Here is a 19,353-nt window from a genome sequence, read left to right on the forward strand (position 1 = left end):
ACCTTGTATCAAGATTTTTATTAAAACTTGAGGATTTTTCCACTTTACTCTTACATGAATAGAAATTAATATATTTTTTAGATTTGTCTTACTAAGTGTATTTTGTAACTTGAGTATTATATTTCAGTAAAAGGCCACTGTCTGTTGAAGACATTTCAGAGCAGGTAGGTTTTTAATTAACCTGGTAAGGGGGAAGGAGGGTAATCCCTGCTGATAATTTCCCGTCACTCGACATTTATAATTTAGAGGGCAAAATGATTACAGAAAATTCCAAAAGATTTTAACACCTCCACTCTAATGCAGTGCTCCACTTACAGGATCTAATTTGTAGTACGCCCACCCAGCTAAAAGCCCTAACCCTTTGTTGCCCAGGATATTAATGTTTAAAGCCATATAAGTGATTAATACTTTAATAAGAACCCAGCTTTCAAATCATTAGGGTAATGATCATTTCATAATCTCCCCAAACTCTTGAACATAATCGCTTCTGGTCTTGGCAATTTAACTTAAACTGTCTACAGATCTCTATCACTGCTTTATGAAGCTAATAACACTTTCCGAATTGGCAGGGCTATTTTTCCAGTTTTTGTTCCTGACCCATTTTTGTTATTTTCCAGAATTTGGGTTTTATTTTATTTTAATTTTTAATGGAGGTACTGAGGATTGACCCCAGGACCTTGTGCATGCTTAAGCATGCACTCTATCACTGAGCTATACCCTCCCCCCAGAATTTGGGTTTTATACTAAGTTTAATAAATAAAGTCTCTCTCTTTAGGTCCTCTGACTTTCCTGGCAAAGCACAGGCTAAAATCCCCAAAACTGCCTTATCCTTGCAACTATAATGCTATAACCATTTTTCTCCTCTAATTCTTTCAAAATGAGGAGCCTCTTATTGTGTCCCAGGGAGACGCCAGGAGCAAACCACATCGTTGGACAAAAACAAGGCACTCGGAGATGAAACAGCCCTGCACGCAAAGGAAACCACTTCTGGGCCTCTCCTGACCCTGACAACTCACAAGTGCCCCTGGAGGTAGAGCTGACCCCCTGCAAAAATGAAGACTACAATACATTCTTAGAAATGTGAAACATTTCCTTGCAGTTTGAATTTATATTATGTCTATTATTTTGAAATTTCAAATTCTAATGAAACCTTTTCAAAATACAGGCGCGCAGGTTTGTTGTAAACATTTCATATGGGTGCGTGCAAAAAAACAGAGAAGCCAAATGCAACCCCAATTCCTTTCAGAGGTAACGTGGCAAAAAAGCATGAGAAAAGCACACAATTTTCCAGACCTCTGTTATTCGAAAGTACCATCGTTTTACACCATGCTATGCATTGTTATGCATTCTGCTTTGCTCTCTAATGTCTCAGACACCACTCCCTTTTGGGCATGTCCCGCGCCCACGAGCACAGATCCATTGAAGAGAGGCCCACAAACTGATGTTCCTGGACACACTATGTTTGCTTTAAAGCCCTCTCTGGGCATGGCTTCCTTTCTTTGTTTCAATTTCAATGTAATTAAATGTTGCCAGACTGTTCTGAACAGTATCTTTAATTTTTCAGAGCAGACAAGAAATCCAGTAAGACGACAGCTCACCTACCACTGTCCATACCTTACACACCCTGACGTTTGCATCTACTTCAGTGCCTGGCGCGTGGCTGACACCTGCTAAATGTTTGCGGGGTAGATAAGGAAAAGCTAAAGAGATACAAGAGGTGTGAAATGAAAGTATGCATAACCCAAAGTTCCTAAGGTGAGAAATCAGGTCTTAAATTGGTTAGCGAATCATGATTTAATTTGATCCCAAGTTTTGTTATCTTCTGTCTAGAAGTTGGCAAATAGTTCATGAAGTTTCTTAGTCTGGGAGGAGTTGCAAGATGAAAGAAAATTGTTACTTTACAATTGAAGTCCATGAAATGAAGGGAGAAAGAAAATGTAAGATTAAAGACCAAACAGTATTGGGAAAGATGAAAGCAGGAAGTTACAGGCACATTTGCATTCACGCAGGTTTAACAGAATTACATTAAATGCGTTGTAACGTAAAAATATGCCAAATCTACACCCCTCACCCGCCCATTCTCTGCAGATCACATCTTTGATGGGCAGCTGAGTAAGCAAAGGGGCACGGTTTCCCTTGGGCTCAGATCAGAAGCTCTTCCTCCAGGCAGTGGGGAATGCAGCAATTCTGTCTCTGAAGGTCCAAAGGTGACATGGCTCAGTTCAGGACCGCTGGCTTTGGACATGAGCAGACAGAGGGGACGGTGAGGGTAAAGCTGGCCCCTCAGACCACTGCACCCAACAAGCCAGGGGTTTCCCAGTTCCAGAAACAAACAGGACAAAGTCAAAAGTGGAGAACTTTTTAGTTAAAGGAATAGAGGAAGTATGAATGAATTTGTCTGAATTTGCTGAAAGAAAATGTCTGAATTTCCATAAGAATGTTAAAATTTCAGTCCTAAATCTCATAACAAAGGACCAAGTTTGGTTAATTGTGCAACCAACATTTATGTCTATGAATACCTCTCAGCTATCAGTTGACCCTTCAGTCACTGCTTAAACAAGCCAGCAACTTCAGAACTTCCCCTGACACCCCTGTTTGTGCTGCTGGCCGGGGATCTCCCCCTGCTTTGGTCAGTGAAGTTACTGTGTTCACCAGCCCAGCGCTGACCAGCCTGGGCCCACCTCCTTGTCCTATGGCCTCAGGCTACTAGAAACAGGTAGTAACAGTTCCATACTAATTAGAAACGGCTAGAAAACGGCCTTTCAGGCAAATATTTTCCTTGCTGTCTGCCAAAAAGGAAGGATTTGTATCTCAACATTTCACAGCCCCCCACCACCTCCCCACCCCAGCATCCTCATGAATGAGACTTTCAGGCAGGGGTGTGGGGACAGGACCTATGTGCCAGTGGGCAGAGAACTCTGCATGACCCTTCACACCAGCCTGGCCAAACGCAGACTTTCCTGTTGAAGCAATTAAGAGTTTGGGGACCAGGAAAGAATTTCATCTTTTAAATAGCAAAATAAACCCAAACCCAAACCCAAAAAACAAACAAACAAAAACTCCAGATAATTGCAAGTCTGGCACAAGAGTATCTAGTATTTTTTGGTTGGTACAGATCACATACCAATGAGCTTATGAATATAAAAAAAATACTCCCAAATAGTCAAAGGCAAGTCCAGGAAAACACAACATGAATCCATCTTTGTTTGGGTGGAGTTCACTGGTAAGTTTTTCCTTTTGCACAGAAAAGGATGACTGAGACGAAAGCTGGGCTGACCGTCATGGAACATGCTTGATTTTTGTTGAAGGTCAACCTAAAATGAAAGAAAATATTTAATTTTCTTCACTGGAGGGAAAAAGCAAAATACTGAAGAGAGTTACCTCTTTTAACAAATTTTTCTTATGAAAATTAACAAGCTGCAATTATTAATGGCATAGCTGAGAGCGAGGCATTGTTGGCATCACTTGAGGGCTGAAACACTTTTTAATTATGTTATAGTTGATTCATTCACTACCAGACTGATGACTACAAGTGTACTTAACTAAACAAAGCTAACAGGGAGTTTATTTTGAATTAGTTCACAGATGTGAGAACCATCAATTAGAAAGAGCACAAAGCTCAGTGTCCTCTCTTTCAAATAATAAGGACATAGGGAAACTTCAGATGAGACTAAGCTATGTGTCCTTATGGCCTTTACCTAAGAGATAGCAAAAAGGGGAGGGTAGAGCTCAAGTGGTAGAGCACATCCTTACCATGCATGAGGTCCTGGGTTCAATCCCCAGTACTTCCTCTAAAAATAAAATAAAACCTACTTACTTCCCCCTGTCAATTAAAAGAGATAGCAAAGAGATGAGGCTGTTCTGTCCTTATTCAACATCATATACTTAAACTCACGTCAGGCCTTCCCTTCAGATGTTTGTGCCCCGGGTTCCTTTGAATCCGTTTTTGGAGGCTGTTGATACAGGCTGTCAAGCTTCTGCATGTCTTCTGTAAGACCATTTCTAAGATCTTCATTGTTTCTCAGAAATTCTTTCACCACTTCCAGTTGATTTAAGATCTGCAAGAAGAAACCATACAATGCACAGCTTAGATAATTTTATAGCAGACTTGTAATTCTGATGGAAAATGCACCAGCTCCAAGGCTGGCTCCTGCTCATGTGTCCACCTGTACCTGGTTCTGGGGCCACACAAAGGAGTGTTTGCTGGTCTCCTTAAATTTTTTTGCTTTTAGGGGTTAATATCCAAAATATATAGAGGGGAGGGTATAACTCAGTGGTAGAGTATGTGCTTAGCATGCACGAGGTCCTGGGTTTAACCCCCAGTGCCTCCATTAAAATAAATAAATAAACCTAATTACACCCCCACAAAAACCTAAAAATAAAATAAATTAATTTTAAAAATATCCAAAATGTATAAAGAACTCATGCAATTCAACAGCAAAAAACCAAGTAACTCAATTAAAAAATGGCCAAAGGAACTGAATATTTTCCCATAGAAGACATACGAATGGCCAATAGGTACATGAAAAAGTGCTAAACATCATTATTCATCACAGAAATGCAAATTAAAACCACAGTGAGATATCACCTCACACCTGTTAGAATGGCTATCATCAAAAAGAGATAAACGCTGGCAAGGGTGTGGAGAAAAGGGAACCCCGTGCACCATTGGTGGGAATGTAAATTGGTGCAGCCACTATGAAAAACAGTATGGAGGATCCTCAAAAATTAAAAAAGGAACTATCATATGACCTAGAAATTCTACTTCTGGGAATATATCTGAAGGAAACAAAAACACCATGCTAAAGAGATATCTGCCTGCCCCTCGCCATGGTAATAGCAGCATTATTCACAATAGCTAAGACAAGGAAACAACCTAAGTGTACATAGACAGATGAATGGATAAAGAGGACGTGGTGTATGTATATGATGAAATACTACTTGGCCATAAAAAAGATGCAAATTCTACCATTCGAGACAACATGGATAGAACTAGAGGGCATTATGCTAAGTTACATAAGTCAGAGAGAGACAAACACTGTATGATCTCACCTATATGTGGATCTAAAACAAAAACAAACAAAAAAATAAACTCATAGAAAAAGAGATTAGATTTGCAGTTACCAGAGGTGGGGGTGGGGGTGGGGAAATGGATGAAAGTGGTCAAAAGATACAAACTTCCAGTTACAAGATAAATAAGTACTAGCAACAATTGTTAACACTGCTGTACGGTATATCTGAAAGTTAAGTGAGTAAATCTTAAGCATTCTTATTGCAAGGTAAAAAACAACTTTCGCCTTTTTTTTTTTGGTATCTACATGGGATGATAGATGCTAACTAAACTTATCGTGGTAATCATTCCATGATATGTGTAAGTCAAATAATTATGCTGTATATATTAAATTTAGACAGGCTGCATGTCAATTATATCTCAATAAAATCAGAAAAAAACTTAAAATTTTTTTGCTGTAAAACTTCTTGCATTTGTATGAAAGGGCTATGTATCTATACTTATATATGTGTGTGTGTCTATGTATACACATATATATGCACATATGTATATACATACACATATGCATAGATATATATAAAAATAAAATGAAGCCCTTTCATTTTGAATTTTGTACCCACACATTTATCACTATTAAATATATATACATGTATGTACACACACATATACAAATGTATACACTCACACATATAAAGCTCTTTCATTTTGATTATGTACATATTTATTACTATTAAATATGTATACATGTACATTTATTACCATTCAATATTTATAATATATCCATATATATATATTTACTAGTAATAAATCTACTGGTACAAAATTCAAAATGAACACAAGTGTACAAAGTAAAAAGTTGGTACTCTTCCACATCCTGTCCCCAGTCACCCAGCCTCTCTCAGCGGTGACCACAATGAAGTTTCGTGTGTCTCTTACAGGGGTATTCTATGCATTTACATGTGAACACACGTGAATATATGTACACACATTTTAAAAAATTTTCAGCTTTACTGAGATATAATTGGCACATATACATTTTAAAAAACAAATGGCAGCACTGTTCTTCAACTGATTTTTTTGCCTTTATTGAATTATAAAGAGTGGCCTCATTATTTTTTTTAACAGCTGAATAGTTTTTCAGCTACGGATATTTCACCTTTTAACATACGATTTCCAACCTTCTGCTAAGAGAAATACTGCTGCAGAAGCTAACCCGGTACATGCGTCATTTTGCGTAAGTGACGGGCTATTTGTAGGGTCTGTTTTTAGAAGTGGAACGCAGTTTTCATTGGTAGAGTTTTCTGTTTTAATGTTGATACATTTTGCCAAAACTGCCATCTAGAGAGGTTATACCAATTTCAACTCCCCCCAGTAACATACTTCCTGACATTTAAACTAATACAAATGTGTACTCTCAGAATAGTACCACGGAAATGTTTTTCATTTGGCTTATCCCAGGATACCCTCGCTGGTCACCGTGCTTATTACAAAGATGAGAGTTATTAATATTTTGGGGTGTGTGAATTTTTTTTAAATGAGGGACCCCCCCCAATTCCAAGCTAAGTCAAGATGATCTCCATCTAGTGAAGGAAAGGGATGGAGTACCTTACTCCTAGCAGAGTGGTGGTCCTTAAACTTTAGAGGTATACACAGTTGATTCTGGTGCAGCGGGTCTAGGGCAGAACTGAAGCAGGCACTAGCTTATTGTGACGTGAGCGAATGAAACAGCCAGATGCGGGATGACGGCCGCCAGGGATGGAAGGGAGGGAAGGCTGGCAGTGGCTTGTGGACGGGATGAATAGGGAGCAGGGAGGGCCAGGGTGGAGCCGAGGATGACCAGAAGGCTTCAGGTAAGTTACTAAGTAGATGGGGATGTGCCCTTCAGTTGGAGCTGTTTACTACACAGCTAGAAACAAGCCTACTGCTCCCGAAAGATACCTGGACTTTAAATAATAAATCTGGAAACCATAAACACATGACATGAAGATGACACCAGTGACATTATTCACATTGTGCCTTAGTAACTGCGGGCACTGCACTGTTGGTGCTTACTGCCTGTGCTGGGTGCTCCAGATGCACCTGAGGGTCCTTCCCATCCCTTGGTTCCCATCACATGCCCGTGACCGTGCTGGCTGGGTCTGTGCGGCACACACACACTCCTAGATGGAGCGGGGCCGTCCCTCCCTGGGTCAGAGACATCATTTGATAACTTGGGAGCTATGATCCTTTGTGCTGTCACCTCCTGATCCTCTCTGCTCTTGAAATGTGCTTAAGAGGGCTTGATTATTTTAGCTTTGGGGGAGGAGAAAGAGTCAAAGGAGTTTTTTTTTTTTAAACTATTAACAGTGTGGAAGGCTTGTACACATTTATATGTTAAGTGGGAAGAGAAAGTGGGGATGGAAAATGAAGTACTAGAAAAGTTATGGAATGTAGTTAGATGGACTTGCATATTGACTTGGATATTGTGGCTTTGCCACTTAACCAGCTGTGTGACTTTGGGCAAGACACTTGACCTCTCTGAGCTTACTTCCATGTGTGCAGATATAGGATGATGATACCCATGCCATTTAGAGTTCTTGTGCAGCTTAGAAATAATCTACTAAAAGCACTCAGCACTGTATCTGGTACACTCCTTCCTTCCTACATTCATTCAACAAAACTTTAGTGAGTCTCCTATGTGCCAGGCAGGCCCTGTTCTAGTCAAAAGATGCCTAGCACCTTCATTCTTCCAGGCACTTAAGCCAAAACCCTTGGACTCATCTTTGACACGTGTCTGTCTCTCACATGCCACATCTGCCCCGCTCTTCCCCACCTCGACTCTTCCACCCACGTCCGCACCACCACCTCTCTTACCTGGTAGCCACGGCAGCCTCCTAACAAACATCTCCTTGCTTCCATCTTTGGCCACCCCCCCCCCCGCCCACCCTCAACCCGGCAGCCAGTGGCTCCTTTCCTCACTCTGCTGCTCAGAACTCGGCTGCGGCTGCCATCTCAGGAGGAAAAGCCTAGGTCCTGCCAACGGCTCACAAGGCTTCCCTTCTCTCAGCTTCTCGCCCCGCTCCAGACACCCTGCTCAACTCGCCCTTGCCTCTGCCTGAATGCTCCTCCTGCAGCTGTGCACACGGCTGCTCTCACCTCCTCTGAGGCATCCCCACTTCTCCCTTCTCAGTGGCGCCTCCTCCCTGGCCACCCCGTGGCAACCCAACACCTGGCCCCACTCGGCCCCTCCTGATCCCCACACTCTGCTCCACACAGTACTTCTTCTAATTCGCCCCATCATTACTTATCATGTTGACCTATGCTAACTGTTTACCGTCTGTCTCCCTTCACCGGGACCTTTGTTTTGTTCCCCGATGCATGCCAAGCTTCTAGAACTGTGCCTGGTACATAGTAGGCGCTCACTCAGTAAGTATCTCTGGAATATAACAAATGGAGTGTCACTTCCATCCCGTCCCCGACTGCCTCAATGACATCCATCGCTGCCCCTTCTCCCTGAGCTTCCCCTCCGATCCCTGGGAAAGTGGCTCCCCCACCAGGGTTTAAGAGATCAGTGACGATTTTTAAAGAACGTGTTAAGTTCTTTACACGTTCTTTAGCCACTAACTGTGCTCAATGTTCTTTAGCTGGATTTTTAACCCCCCAGATCCTGACAGAGCCCCGAGGGCTGGCAGGTGTGCGTGAAGCGCTCTTGGGTGGCAGCTGAATTCTGCGGCCGAGGACCCACAGTGGAAAAGTCCCACACATGTCCCGACGGGCCGAGCAGCTGCGGCTCCCCTCTGGCTCTGAAGCGGACCTCATTTTACAGTCACAGTGATGCATGCCCAGTGTATTTAATTTATCATGTCGCCGACTGGACAGAGAACAGGAGAAGATGAGCTCTCTCAGCTAGGCACTCCCTGGCACTCACTCCCATGCTCTGTGACGTGTTTCCAGAAACTGTCACACTAAATCACCACCATCAACCATTTTTTCTCATCGTGGCTTTCCAACCTTAGCCCTACTGTTTGAACGAACACCAGAAACAGGTCTTGCGAAACAGTCATGAAAAACGTCCTGTGGTCGTAATACAATCACTATATTTCTTGATTCCTAACTGCACATTTTTTTCATATTTTAACATCTCAAATGAGAATGCACTGTACTATTGATGGTGTCTTACAGTAAATTGGCAGGGTTTTTTTTTCTCTCTTAGAAATAACTGAACTAATCGTGTGTCTTGCAATTGATGGCATTTTAGATTCACTGAAATTTGGTTTATCAAGTCCTCTGCCTTTGAAGACTAACCCTAAAGAACATGAATTATCACACATGGTGGTGAACTTTCAAAAGAGGTCTGTTTCACACACTGCGGAAAGCCAAACTTCAGCTTCTCAGAGATAACATGCCAATCAATTCGAACTTGTATTTTGATCAATTGAAATAGCAAGAAGAATGCCATGGTCTACTGAACAGAAAGCATGAAAAATGAGAATTTATCACCTCTACCTAGAGACTTTGGGACCTGGAGGACAAACCAATTAACCCCAATTTTCTCTCTGTAAAACAGAGATAATGAGGGGTTGAAATTCACAGTTGCTAGCTCCCTGGTGCTACAAGATGCTCTGTGAGGTGTGTGCGAAGGCAGGCAGAGCCCCAGGCCAGCCCTCACACCCCGGCTGGCCATGTGGCCTCACATCGGTCAGTGCCTGCTCCTTGGGGTCGCTGTAAAGCGTGCAAAGCAGGGCATACAATGACTGCCAGGTTCCCTTCCAGCTCCCAACCTGCAGGGACTCCTGGTTTCAGTGTGTTGCCCTTGATGTATCTGGCTCTTTGTTAGACAAACAGGAAAAGAACCACAGCTCGCTCAAGAAAGAAGAGAAAATTTCTGACGACTCAGGGGCCATGAGCCTGATCTCCCGGTTTTTTTTTTTTTTTCTGTTGTCTCTCTTTCTGAAAGCGGCAGCAGCAGGAAAACTGGGGCTGGTTCTAATGGCATTTTAAAATGAAGCAAGATGAAACATACGGATTTAGAAAATTGAAGATTTAAGTCTTATTCAGCATTTTAAATACCTGTGGTGTGCCGGGGTGGGTGCACCCAAAAACCAGCGGCACCCAGTCCCCGTGCTAAAGAAGCTTATCAGGCTGAATGAAGCGCCTGGGTCAAGGTCAGAACGGTTGACGTAGGCATATGGAGCAGTAAGGAGCATGGCCTAAAGAATGAAATGCACTTTGTATTAAAACGCTCTGTGTTTAGCGAGGTAACCAGCAAACCCACTTGCCTTGGACAAAGTGTAATGGAGAGAGAAAATGATTTGTCCAAGATCTCCTGCTGAACCAGAATTCTAATCCAGCAAGTGCCGGGATATTTTTGAACCTTACTGAAATAGAATTCTGCTACTGTTAGTTATTTTTAAAATACCATGCGTGTAATTAGCAAAGGGGATTCATACATCCTGTACTTAAGACCATCATTAGCCTGCAGTGTCCTGAACTAGAAGCCTTGTTGATCCTTTAACCCCTCCTTCGTCACCTCCTGCCGGCTCCAGGCCAGGCTCCAGGTAATCTAACCAGCCACTAGGAGCCATCAGCCCCAGTGCCTGCAGAAGCCGGCCCCTCCTGCACACCACTAGCTCATCCTCCTCTCCCCCTCACGACTGAGCCTCCGGGCTCCTCTCCAACCTCCAACTGCCGTAAGACTTCACTTTCTAAAAGCCGTATCAGATCTAGTTCATTTCCTCTTTCTTGCTTAAAAAAAAAACCTCTGTTGGCTCCCAAGGGCTTTTTGGGAATGAGGTCCAAACCCCCTAGTGCAGCATAGAATACCTTTTAAAATACGGCTCCCACCCACCTGACGACCCTCACATCCGACCGCACCTCCTATGCTCGCCTCGTTGCTGTCTGGCCCGAGCTAGTCTCTCGTGCCTCTGCAAGGGCTGTTCCTTCTGCCAAGAACGCCCTTCTGCTCCTGCCAATCTGCCAAACTCTGATTTGACGCTTAGTCCCAGCTCAACAGCGCCTTCTCAGTAAAGCCTTTTTCGGGACCCCGCCTGACCCTCCCCAGCCCCTTCTGTTCAGGAGTCTGTGGGAGCCCTCCCCATGGTGCTCTGCTCTGTGGCCCGAAGTAGGCACCCAAATGTCTGCTCATTGAGTGAAGACATTTGTTTAAGGGGAATAGTAACTTGTGCCAAAAGGATATTCGTTTCTGAAAATTATCGGACTTTTAAATCAGAAACACAACCAGTAATAAGTTAAAATGAGCTGCCCTTCCTCCCTGGCGTCTGTTTTGTTTACTCACACAGAGGACATAATACTTTTTTGTTTGTTTGTTTGTTTTTACCTCTTCAGGCAACATCTCTTGTTCTTTGGCCTGGAGATACAGCTCTTGAAGTTTTTCCTTTAGTAATTCCATCTCTGTCTCCTTTACTTGGCTCTCACTCAGGTAAACTCCTGCTTCATGTTCACACCCATCTGGCTGATCTTCTTCAGGGATGTGAACTGCCCAGTCAGATGTCAACAGCTGTTGCGTTACCAAACAAAAACATGAATTGATTGAATGGAAGATATTCCACTGGGTTACTCAAAGAATTTGTAATTAAACATCAATGACTGGATCCATTCTGATAACATCCTGTGACCACAGGAAAGCTGCTCCACCCAATCACAGTTCTGATTTCATACCAACATTGGTCCCCCTGCTTCCATTCTAAAATTACATTTAAATCTAATAAACTTCAAACTGTGGTTGCTTTTTGCCTCCCCTTATTCCTTTATGCCGAGATTGTTACATGTGATTTTTACCTGTTCTATTCGGGAGTAAACGGCCACAATCTCTGGGATATTCTTGAATTCATTCAGAAAATTTTGGATCTTCACCTGAAAATCTCGAAGCCACATAGAAGACACTTTCATCTCTGAAGAGTGCATGATCTCATTACGACACTTAATCACCTACAGAGAGAAAAAAAAAAGAGAAAAGCCTTCAAGGTCCAAACACAGGATAAACTGAGATTTTTGCAGCTCCTGAGAAAAACTGCAGAAAGGCCCTGTTAATTCTAAAATCCACAAGTGTGTGGCCTGCAGGTGCCGTCAAGGCTCGAGCGGGATGTTCAAACCCCCTGCCAGTTGAAGAATAAATTCCTTGGGGTAAGAAATACAAATTGTCCTTAGTCCCGGAAATCTTGTGGGTGGGTGGGTATCTCGTACATAATCCCCCAAGTCCCCTAACTTAAAACAACTTGCAAAGAGCAAGAGTATTGGCCACTGGCTCTGGGTATACCAAAGGCTGAAGAAGACAGTGGAAAAATCTTTTAAATATTGTTGAAGCTCTGGAAGCTGGGCCAAGGGAGTTTTTTGACGTAGAAACCATGATAAAAAGAAAATCAACTTTTGCCTATATTCTATGACAAACAGTTCTGTCTAATCATATATGAACATATAATTCATGTCAAGTCTTCCACGTTCTTGGTTAAAAGATACTAAAGGGGTCAGTTTTGTATTGTGATAGTGCTGGTCTCCACTGATGATGAAGGATTCTCAGTCCTTTCAGCAGCTGGCACCTAGCAAAATACACGTGCGTTTGCTCTACATATTAAAAATAACCCAGCTGTGCTAGCTACCCTTTCCAACGATCCTCAGAGTAACAAGTGCACCAGAACCGGTCTCTGGTGAGATGGAGAAAGTCTCAGTCTCCCAAGGGAAGTCTGACAAGCACAGCGATCCATTCTGATGGCGTTTATCCATTACTGTTTATATTTTCTTCAGTTCTATGTGACTTGGCCTTGCAACTGTGTAGCCAATGAGATTCAGAAAGGCAGGATTCAAATGCTGGCATACAACGGACAGATGGATGCATTCTTCTGTATTTGTTTTTTAATATGGAAAATTATTTTGCTTCTGTTTATGGCAGAACAGGGAAGAGAAATTTGAGGTTCGTCTCTTTAGCGGCAAACAGTGCAACAGCAAGGAGTCAGGAAGCATCGATTAGGGAGAGCGGAAGGGTCAGTCTCCTCAGTGCACTCGCACGGGGCTTCCTGGGCACCACGGAAGGTGCATGCCATGGGAGCCCTGCTGGCCTTCTTAGCGATGCCAGCTGTGAACCGGAGCCTGCCTTCCTCTGCACACCACCGTCTGGGGAGAGGCCCTGAGCCACACCTGCACCCCCGCTTTAGCAGCACAGGGTGTGCTTCTTGGCTGGTCTTCCCGGTACCGACTCGACTGGCTCTTACTGTCTGGTTTTCAATCTGACAGCTCTTACCTCCGTGACTTTCTTTCGATCAACCACGAAGTGATCGCAGCAGTTGAGAAGACTTAAAAGGGCAACCGCATCACATTCCTCAGGTCCTGTTTTGTCTGCCAGTCCTCGGGGCATGAAGGCCTGTAGAAGGGGAGACACAAGGGGTACCCGAGTCTCCTCCAACCCTAGGAGATCGATCTGTCTGTCTGTCTACCTGTCTATCTCTCTATTTATCCCTACAGGGCTAGTGGGGCAAATGTTATTTGCCTGTTCTCCAAATGATGACCGAAACTCTTAATGAGGTTTCAACTTAGAGCCTCATGAGTCTGAAACACAAGTGGGGAAACAGTGCGGCAGCACTATCTGTCCACCTGCTATTAGAGACCCTTAAACATTGACCTACCAGGGGTAGAAAGCACCCTTCTTTTTCTTACTGAAGTTTCAGTGGCTGAGTGGTTAAAGAAGAGGACTTAAAATTTTAAAATAATGGTTATTCCAAAGTGGACACTTTAAAATGACTCGAGAAAGTTCGGTATGATAGTATAAAGTTAAGAGTCTGGGCTGTGGAGTGCCACGGAGCTGGTTGCAAACCCCAGCTCTGTCACCTGTTAACTGTGTGACTTCAGGCAAGTTACTTATCCTCAGACTCCTCATCAGTAAATGGGGGCTAACTGTTCTCATCTCCCTTGAAGGGTGTGAGAAGTAAATGGGGTGATGCAGGTAAAGCACTTGCACGGTGCCGGGCACGTGCTAATAAACAGGCTATAGATGTTGGCAATTAGTATGTTGATGGTGCAAGGTGAGTTGGTCCCACATAGGAGTTACGGACCGAGCCCCAGGCTTTGAGATACTAGATCCTACAGAACAACCTTGTTCTAGCATGCCTTATGTAGGATTTTATGGCCCTAAAAATGACATTTTAGCAAGGCTTGGGGGTACTTCTTTCCTAAAATATTTCCAAATTTACATCCGAATGCAACAACTTTACCAAGCTACACAGCTCGAGAGTATATTCCTGCCCAGGGACAAAAAGAGATGATGTATAAAAAAATGACTCGCCATAAGAATTCTAAAGAAAGAGACCTGTTCCCTTGAAAACACACACGTTTCAGTGGACAAGCAACCACGATGCTCCCTACAGTGCCGCTTGGAATGGCATTCCCAAGAAAGCACGTGGGAGGGGATGACGCCCCCCAAGGAGGGTCAGGGCTTTGTTCCTGATGGTGGTGGAATCACACACCTCAGCCTCACAGAATTAAGAAGAATTTTGTATGCACTGAATGGCCCCGATCAAAAGGCATGGTAGCCAGTACCATCCCTGTCTCTGAACAGAAACTGACGTGCCCACCCACTGAAAGAAGTCAATTATGGATGCCACAAATGTTAACAAAGAACTTGACCAAGGGATCACTGGCAAACTAATTTGATGCAACGGAAGAGGAAAAAGAGGAAGAAAAACGTTGCTGACTCCAACTGTGGCTGAGAGGAACGTGCAAAGTTAGAGGGGCTTTAGTTGCCTCAAAACCAGGCAGAGTTTTTCTTTTCCATCACAAGGTATGTCCAGTCTGGCAGTTTCTCACCAACAGAAACCTGTCTCTTCCATATTAAGGCTTTATTCTAGTACTTAATTCCTTTCTTCAGAACTAGGAGCTGGCAGGGAGGCTCGGCTGCCTCCTTGCCACTGAAAGCTGTTTTTAATTTCTTTTTTTTTTCAATTGAAGTATAGTTGATGGAAAGCTGTTTCTTAAAGTTGTATCGCATACTATGGTGTTCTAGGCCCGAAGTGAGAAACAGCCCTTACTGCCTCTCACAACCCACTGCTGTCTCTTCACGGAGTAGGAGGCAGGGCTGGAGAAATAAACAGGGACCAGAACATGCTGGGCCTCACTGGCTTTGAAAAGGAGTTTGGAGTTTATTCTGAGGCCAACAGAAAGCCACTCAAGAGTTTTAGGAGAGGGAAGAGGGCCATCTGATTCCCATGTGAAGACCACACAGCCCGCTGTGTGAATGGACCAGGGGTGACCAGAGCAGCAGAGGCGGCGGGGTGGGAGGTTGGCAGGAGAGGGTGAGAATTGTGACGGAGCCGAGATGAAGAGGACACCAAAAATACCTTGCAGGTACAAATGAGAGGGGTACTGGGGGGAAGAGATGAAGCAGGAAGGACTGTAGGTGGCTGGTGGTGGGGCGTGGGCGCAGGCTGGTGGGCAGAGCTGAAGAGTCCTGCTTGGGAAGTAAAGACCAAGTGCCCAGGATGTGATGACGTAGAGGCGTCAAGCAGCAGCTGGATGTGGGCATCGGGAGCTCAGAAGAGGGCGCAGAGCTGGGGGCACAAATCCGGGAGCCCTTAGCAGAAAGGTGGTTATTTCCTATTTCACCCCACAGGCGTGGGCGATACCTCCAAGGGAGGAGACGAGGGACAGAAAAGGCCGACGGACACTCAGAAGGAGGCTGAGGAGGAGGAGCCAGGGAGATAGGAGGAAAGCCAGGAGGGAAGGATGTCACAGAGCCAGGACTGCTTCAAGGGGAGTAGCCGGTACCGGTACCGTGGTAATTAGTGCCAAAGGTCTGAGGGGGAGGAGAACTGACAAGAGTGGGTAACTGAAGACTCAGTCCTTGGGCAGGTGGGAGAAGATAAGGTCTGACATACAAGTGGAGGCAGGGGTAGGGGGAGGTGGTAAGAAGAGAGACATCCTTCATCCTCTGCAGCAGAAGGAAGAAGCTGGTGTGCATGGAGGTAGGTTGGTAGGTCTGGTAAAAAGACGAGGCAGCATATACATGGGGGCATCCCTCGACTCCAGGAAGCAAGAGCAAGGTCAGCAGCTGGGACGACGGGTCGGGGAGCAGAGGTGGCAGCCTGGTGAGGGAGAGGCAGCAACCGTTGTCTCTGGGAACAGGAGCCTTGGGAGGGACAGGACCAGACTGCTAGGGCTAGTGATGAAGAACTGAAAGTGAAACCAGTCAGCTCCCTTGTGAGATTCTTGCCCGGAGCAGCAGATGATGGCCTTGTCAGGGCTGGAGTCGGGCGTGGCAAATGCAGAGAAAGGCGGAAAAAGGCCAAGACAACTGCAGCGGGACTGGACGGAATGGTGGCCCGTGGAATCTGGGCTGGTTGAGGAGACAAAGGGAGCGGGAGGGCAGAGGCTGCTGGGGATCAGGAAAACAGTGGAAGCCCCAAAGATGTGGAACGTGTACAGGGAGGAGGGGTTTGAATAAGAGTGCCAAGGGCAAGCAGGATGTTGGACGCTGCAGCTTTCTGTGCTGACACAGTCTGGGGTGTGAGTGTGCAAGTGGGAGGCCGAGGTGGAAAGGACCAGAGGATGCTCGAGCGGGGAGCCCAGGAACCGAGAAGAGGTTGGAGAGACATGGGGGTGGACTAGGGCCCCTGGTGGCAGCAATGAAAAGGGGTGAAGAGCAGCATAAACAGGTGGCATGGGCTTCAAGAGGACTGAGGGTTGGAAAGCCGCAGCAGAAACCAAACAGGTGAAGGATGGTCACAGTAAAGGATAGAATTTTAAGTTTTTTCTTTTCTAGGTAAAAGTAGAAGTTGGCAATTCTACAGCAGTGATGAAAATAAAAGTGGGGGAAGAGGCTGTGCAAGTGTGGCGGGTTTACTGGTCCATGAGAGCCAAGAGTCTGGGGGCCACTGATAATAGACCAACTTCCTCATTTTTGAGGTTAGGGAACAGATGCTGGCCCAATGCTGTACCACAGCAGCTGAGCTGGGATGCTGATCCCCGCTTCCCAGGCAGCAAGCCTTTGTCTGCTCATAACGAGCATGTAGACTAGACTCCAGAAGTGAATTCGTGTTAGGAGGCTACTTTGACTGCCCCTCCCCACCATTACTGAGCTTCTGGTAAATATTAAAAAAATCAAAAAATTTCTTCAATCGTCCCAGCTAGTAAGTCACTTCGCCAAGATCCGAAAATAGGCCTATTAGGGGATTTCCTTCTATCTGGCTGCCTACCCGCCTCCCGCCTCCCCAAAGTTTTATTCCTTAGCTAAAGTTTAAGGCCCTTTCTGTTTTAGCCCTAACTTCCCTTGGCTTATTCTGCTGTCCCCATGGCCTCCTACAGACAAAATGAGCCACTCAGGGAGCCAACCGTCTGCTTCTCCCTCTGTGCCTGTGCTCATGATGCTCGCTCTACATCACGCCCCAGCGTCTCCTGTTGAAATCTATTTCACTAAGCTGTGTTGGGTCCAATATAACAGCCCCAAACCGCCCAGACACTTGACCCTAGATCAAACACACAATCTCTCTGCATCTGTTTGTGGGGCCCCAGCTTCGGTATAGACCCGACAGGCGTCCTGAGCTCCAGGTGACCCCCACCTGGTGGGCCACCTCCTTCTACCCTCCAGATCGCAGGTGCTTACCTTAGCCACCTCCCAGGCGTCGACCGGCCAGCGGCCCGGTCGGCAGTTTCCCCAGTGGATGTCTCCGTTTCTGTTGGTGTGATGTTTCAAAATCTCCCGTTTCCACTCTGCGCACACCTGACACTGAGGCTGAAACTATAGGAGGCGGCGGTGAGGAGGGGCCCGGGAGGGAGGGGCGGTGTCTGGGCACCTGAGCCCCGGGTACTGAGGTCGGCCCCGCCCCAGGGAGGGCACGGGACACTGCGTCCGGGGTTGGGGCCTGGGCCGGGGTGAGGGTTGGTGGTCAAGGTCCCCGGCCAGGTGCTCACCTGGCGGGCGCGCGGGCTGCACCGGGAGCCGCTGCGGCAGGCGGCGCGGGGACCCAGGCTAGGGGCGGCGGCGAGAAGGCCGCGATGGAAGGCGAGCACCTCGCGGCCGACAAAGCCCTGCAGGCAGCCGCGCAGCAGCAGCAGGCAGTGGCCGGCCTTCACCCAGTTCTTGTACTCAGCGCAGTTGAGGCGCGCGGCCAGCTCGGACAGTACCATGTCCCGCTCGGACAACGCCGCGTCCCGGGGGCCACGGGGCGAGGGGCGGGGCGGACGGCAGTGGGCAGGCGCGGAAGCCTGAGCGCGCCGGAGGCAACGGCGCCGCCGTGGGCGTGGCCCCGCCCGGAGGCCGCCACCGCGGGCGGGGCACGGGTGCCCGGGAGCGCCACGCAGCGTCTTAGACCCCCCCCACCCGGGGGCGGGGCATTCCGGTTTCCGCCGCACGTCCGCCCCGCCCCAGTCTTAGGTGACAGCAGACGTGTAGGTACTTTGTCCCGTGCTGTCCCAGAAAGCCTCATCCTGAAACTCCCCCTTCTCTCTTCCCCCAAACTGAGACCCCGCCAGCCCCCGTTTAACCCTCTTTTGTGAAATCCGTGTTCGTGCTTTTTATTGTAGAGATGTGGACGGTGCTCAAGGCATACTTCTTGAATTACGTATGTTCCTTGTGTTATACAATTCTAGAAAGTTTACTTAACTTGCTCCTAAGCCCGAAAATTGGTTGTAGCATATCTGGACGTTAGTGAAGTGTGACCGCTGGCCGCCTGGACGGCGCGCCTGTTCGGCGCACCTGTTCTGGGTCTTTGGTGTGCCAAGGTGACACAAAGCTCAGAAACATCCGCCATTGGGCCACCTAGCAGAGGGAAATAGGACGACACATCACCTGGATTTTGGAGGGCTGCATTGCCCCGAGTGGGATAAGGGCTTATTCCACTATGGTACTGAAGCCTGGAGCTTAGATGATGATTTAGTACTCAATTATATGATATTTAGAGGTCCTTGCATAAGGTCTGAGTTAAGTTCAAAAAAGTGCCATGAGGCTCAGAAGACAATGGCTTGTCAACTCCAAATGACAAGGTCATCTCAATTTTAGTTGCTTTTAGTGAGCTTCTTGAGCTTGGAAAACATGTTAAAATTGTGTGTTGTCAAAAGGCTCTGAGTCTAAACATGGAAGACTTCCCCTGACTTTGTTTCACAGCAAAGTAGCAGTGATTAGGAGTGCTAGTTCTGGACTCAAAATACTGCTTTGTAAGGTCACTGATCTTAAGCAATCCTAATTTGATCTCAGCAAATTATTTCATTTCTCTGGGTCTCAGTTTACTCATCTGTAAAAGGAGGTCTACCCCACTGGGTTGTTGTGACAATTAAATACATACTGAAATACTTAGAATAGTGCCTGGCAATATTAAGCTCTCAGTAAACATTAGGTATTATTTTATACTGACCTAAATGTGCCC

At 46.0% G+C, this 19,353-nt stretch overlaps 1 protein-coding gene across 1 annotated transcript; it reads right to left on the minus strand.

The window, feature by feature from the left end:
- Positions 1-3,076: 3,076 nt before the first annotated feature.
- CXHXorf38 (chromosome X CXorf38 homolog) lies at positions 3,077-18,187 on the minus strand. The gene is made up of 7 exons (XM_072956306.1): positions 17,903-18,187; positions 17,595-17,729; positions 13,245-13,364; positions 11,789-11,938; positions 11,328-11,507; positions 3,896-4,058; positions 3,077-3,314 (listed from the first exon to the last, which is right to left on the minus strand). Exons 1-6 carry the CDS (start codon positions 18,116-18,118, stop codon positions 3,897-3,899), a joined length of 963 nt encoding a protein of 320 aa, XP_072812407.1. The 5' UTR covers positions 18,119-18,187; the 3' UTR covers positions 3,077-3,314; position 3,896.
- Positions 18,188-19,353: the final 1,166 nt, after the last annotated feature.

Source organism: Vicugna pacos, chromosome X (genome assembly GCF_048564905.1).
Source record: "Vicugna pacos chromosome X, VicPac4, whole genome shotgun sequence".
Lineage (NCBI taxonomy): Eukaryota > Metazoa > Chordata > Mammalia > Artiodactyla > Camelidae > Vicugna > Vicugna pacos.

What these genes read in the sequence shown, in the direction of transcription:
- CXHXorf38 (XM_072956306.1), bottom strand. Translation starts at nt 18,118, where the DNA reads ATGGTACTGTCCGAGCTGGCCGCGCGCCTCAACTGCGCTGAGTACAAG. An exon ending in ACGCCTGGGAGGTGGCTAAG is followed by an intron (nt 13,365 to 17,594) that starts GTAAGCACCTGC and finishes CCCCTTCTACAG; the next exon opens with GCCTTCATGCCCCGAGGACT. An exon ending in ATCGAAAGAAAGTCACGGAG is followed by an intron (nt 11,939 to 13,244) that starts GTAAGAGCTGTC and finishes TTCTCTCTGTAG; the next exon opens with GTGATTAAGTGTCGTAATGA.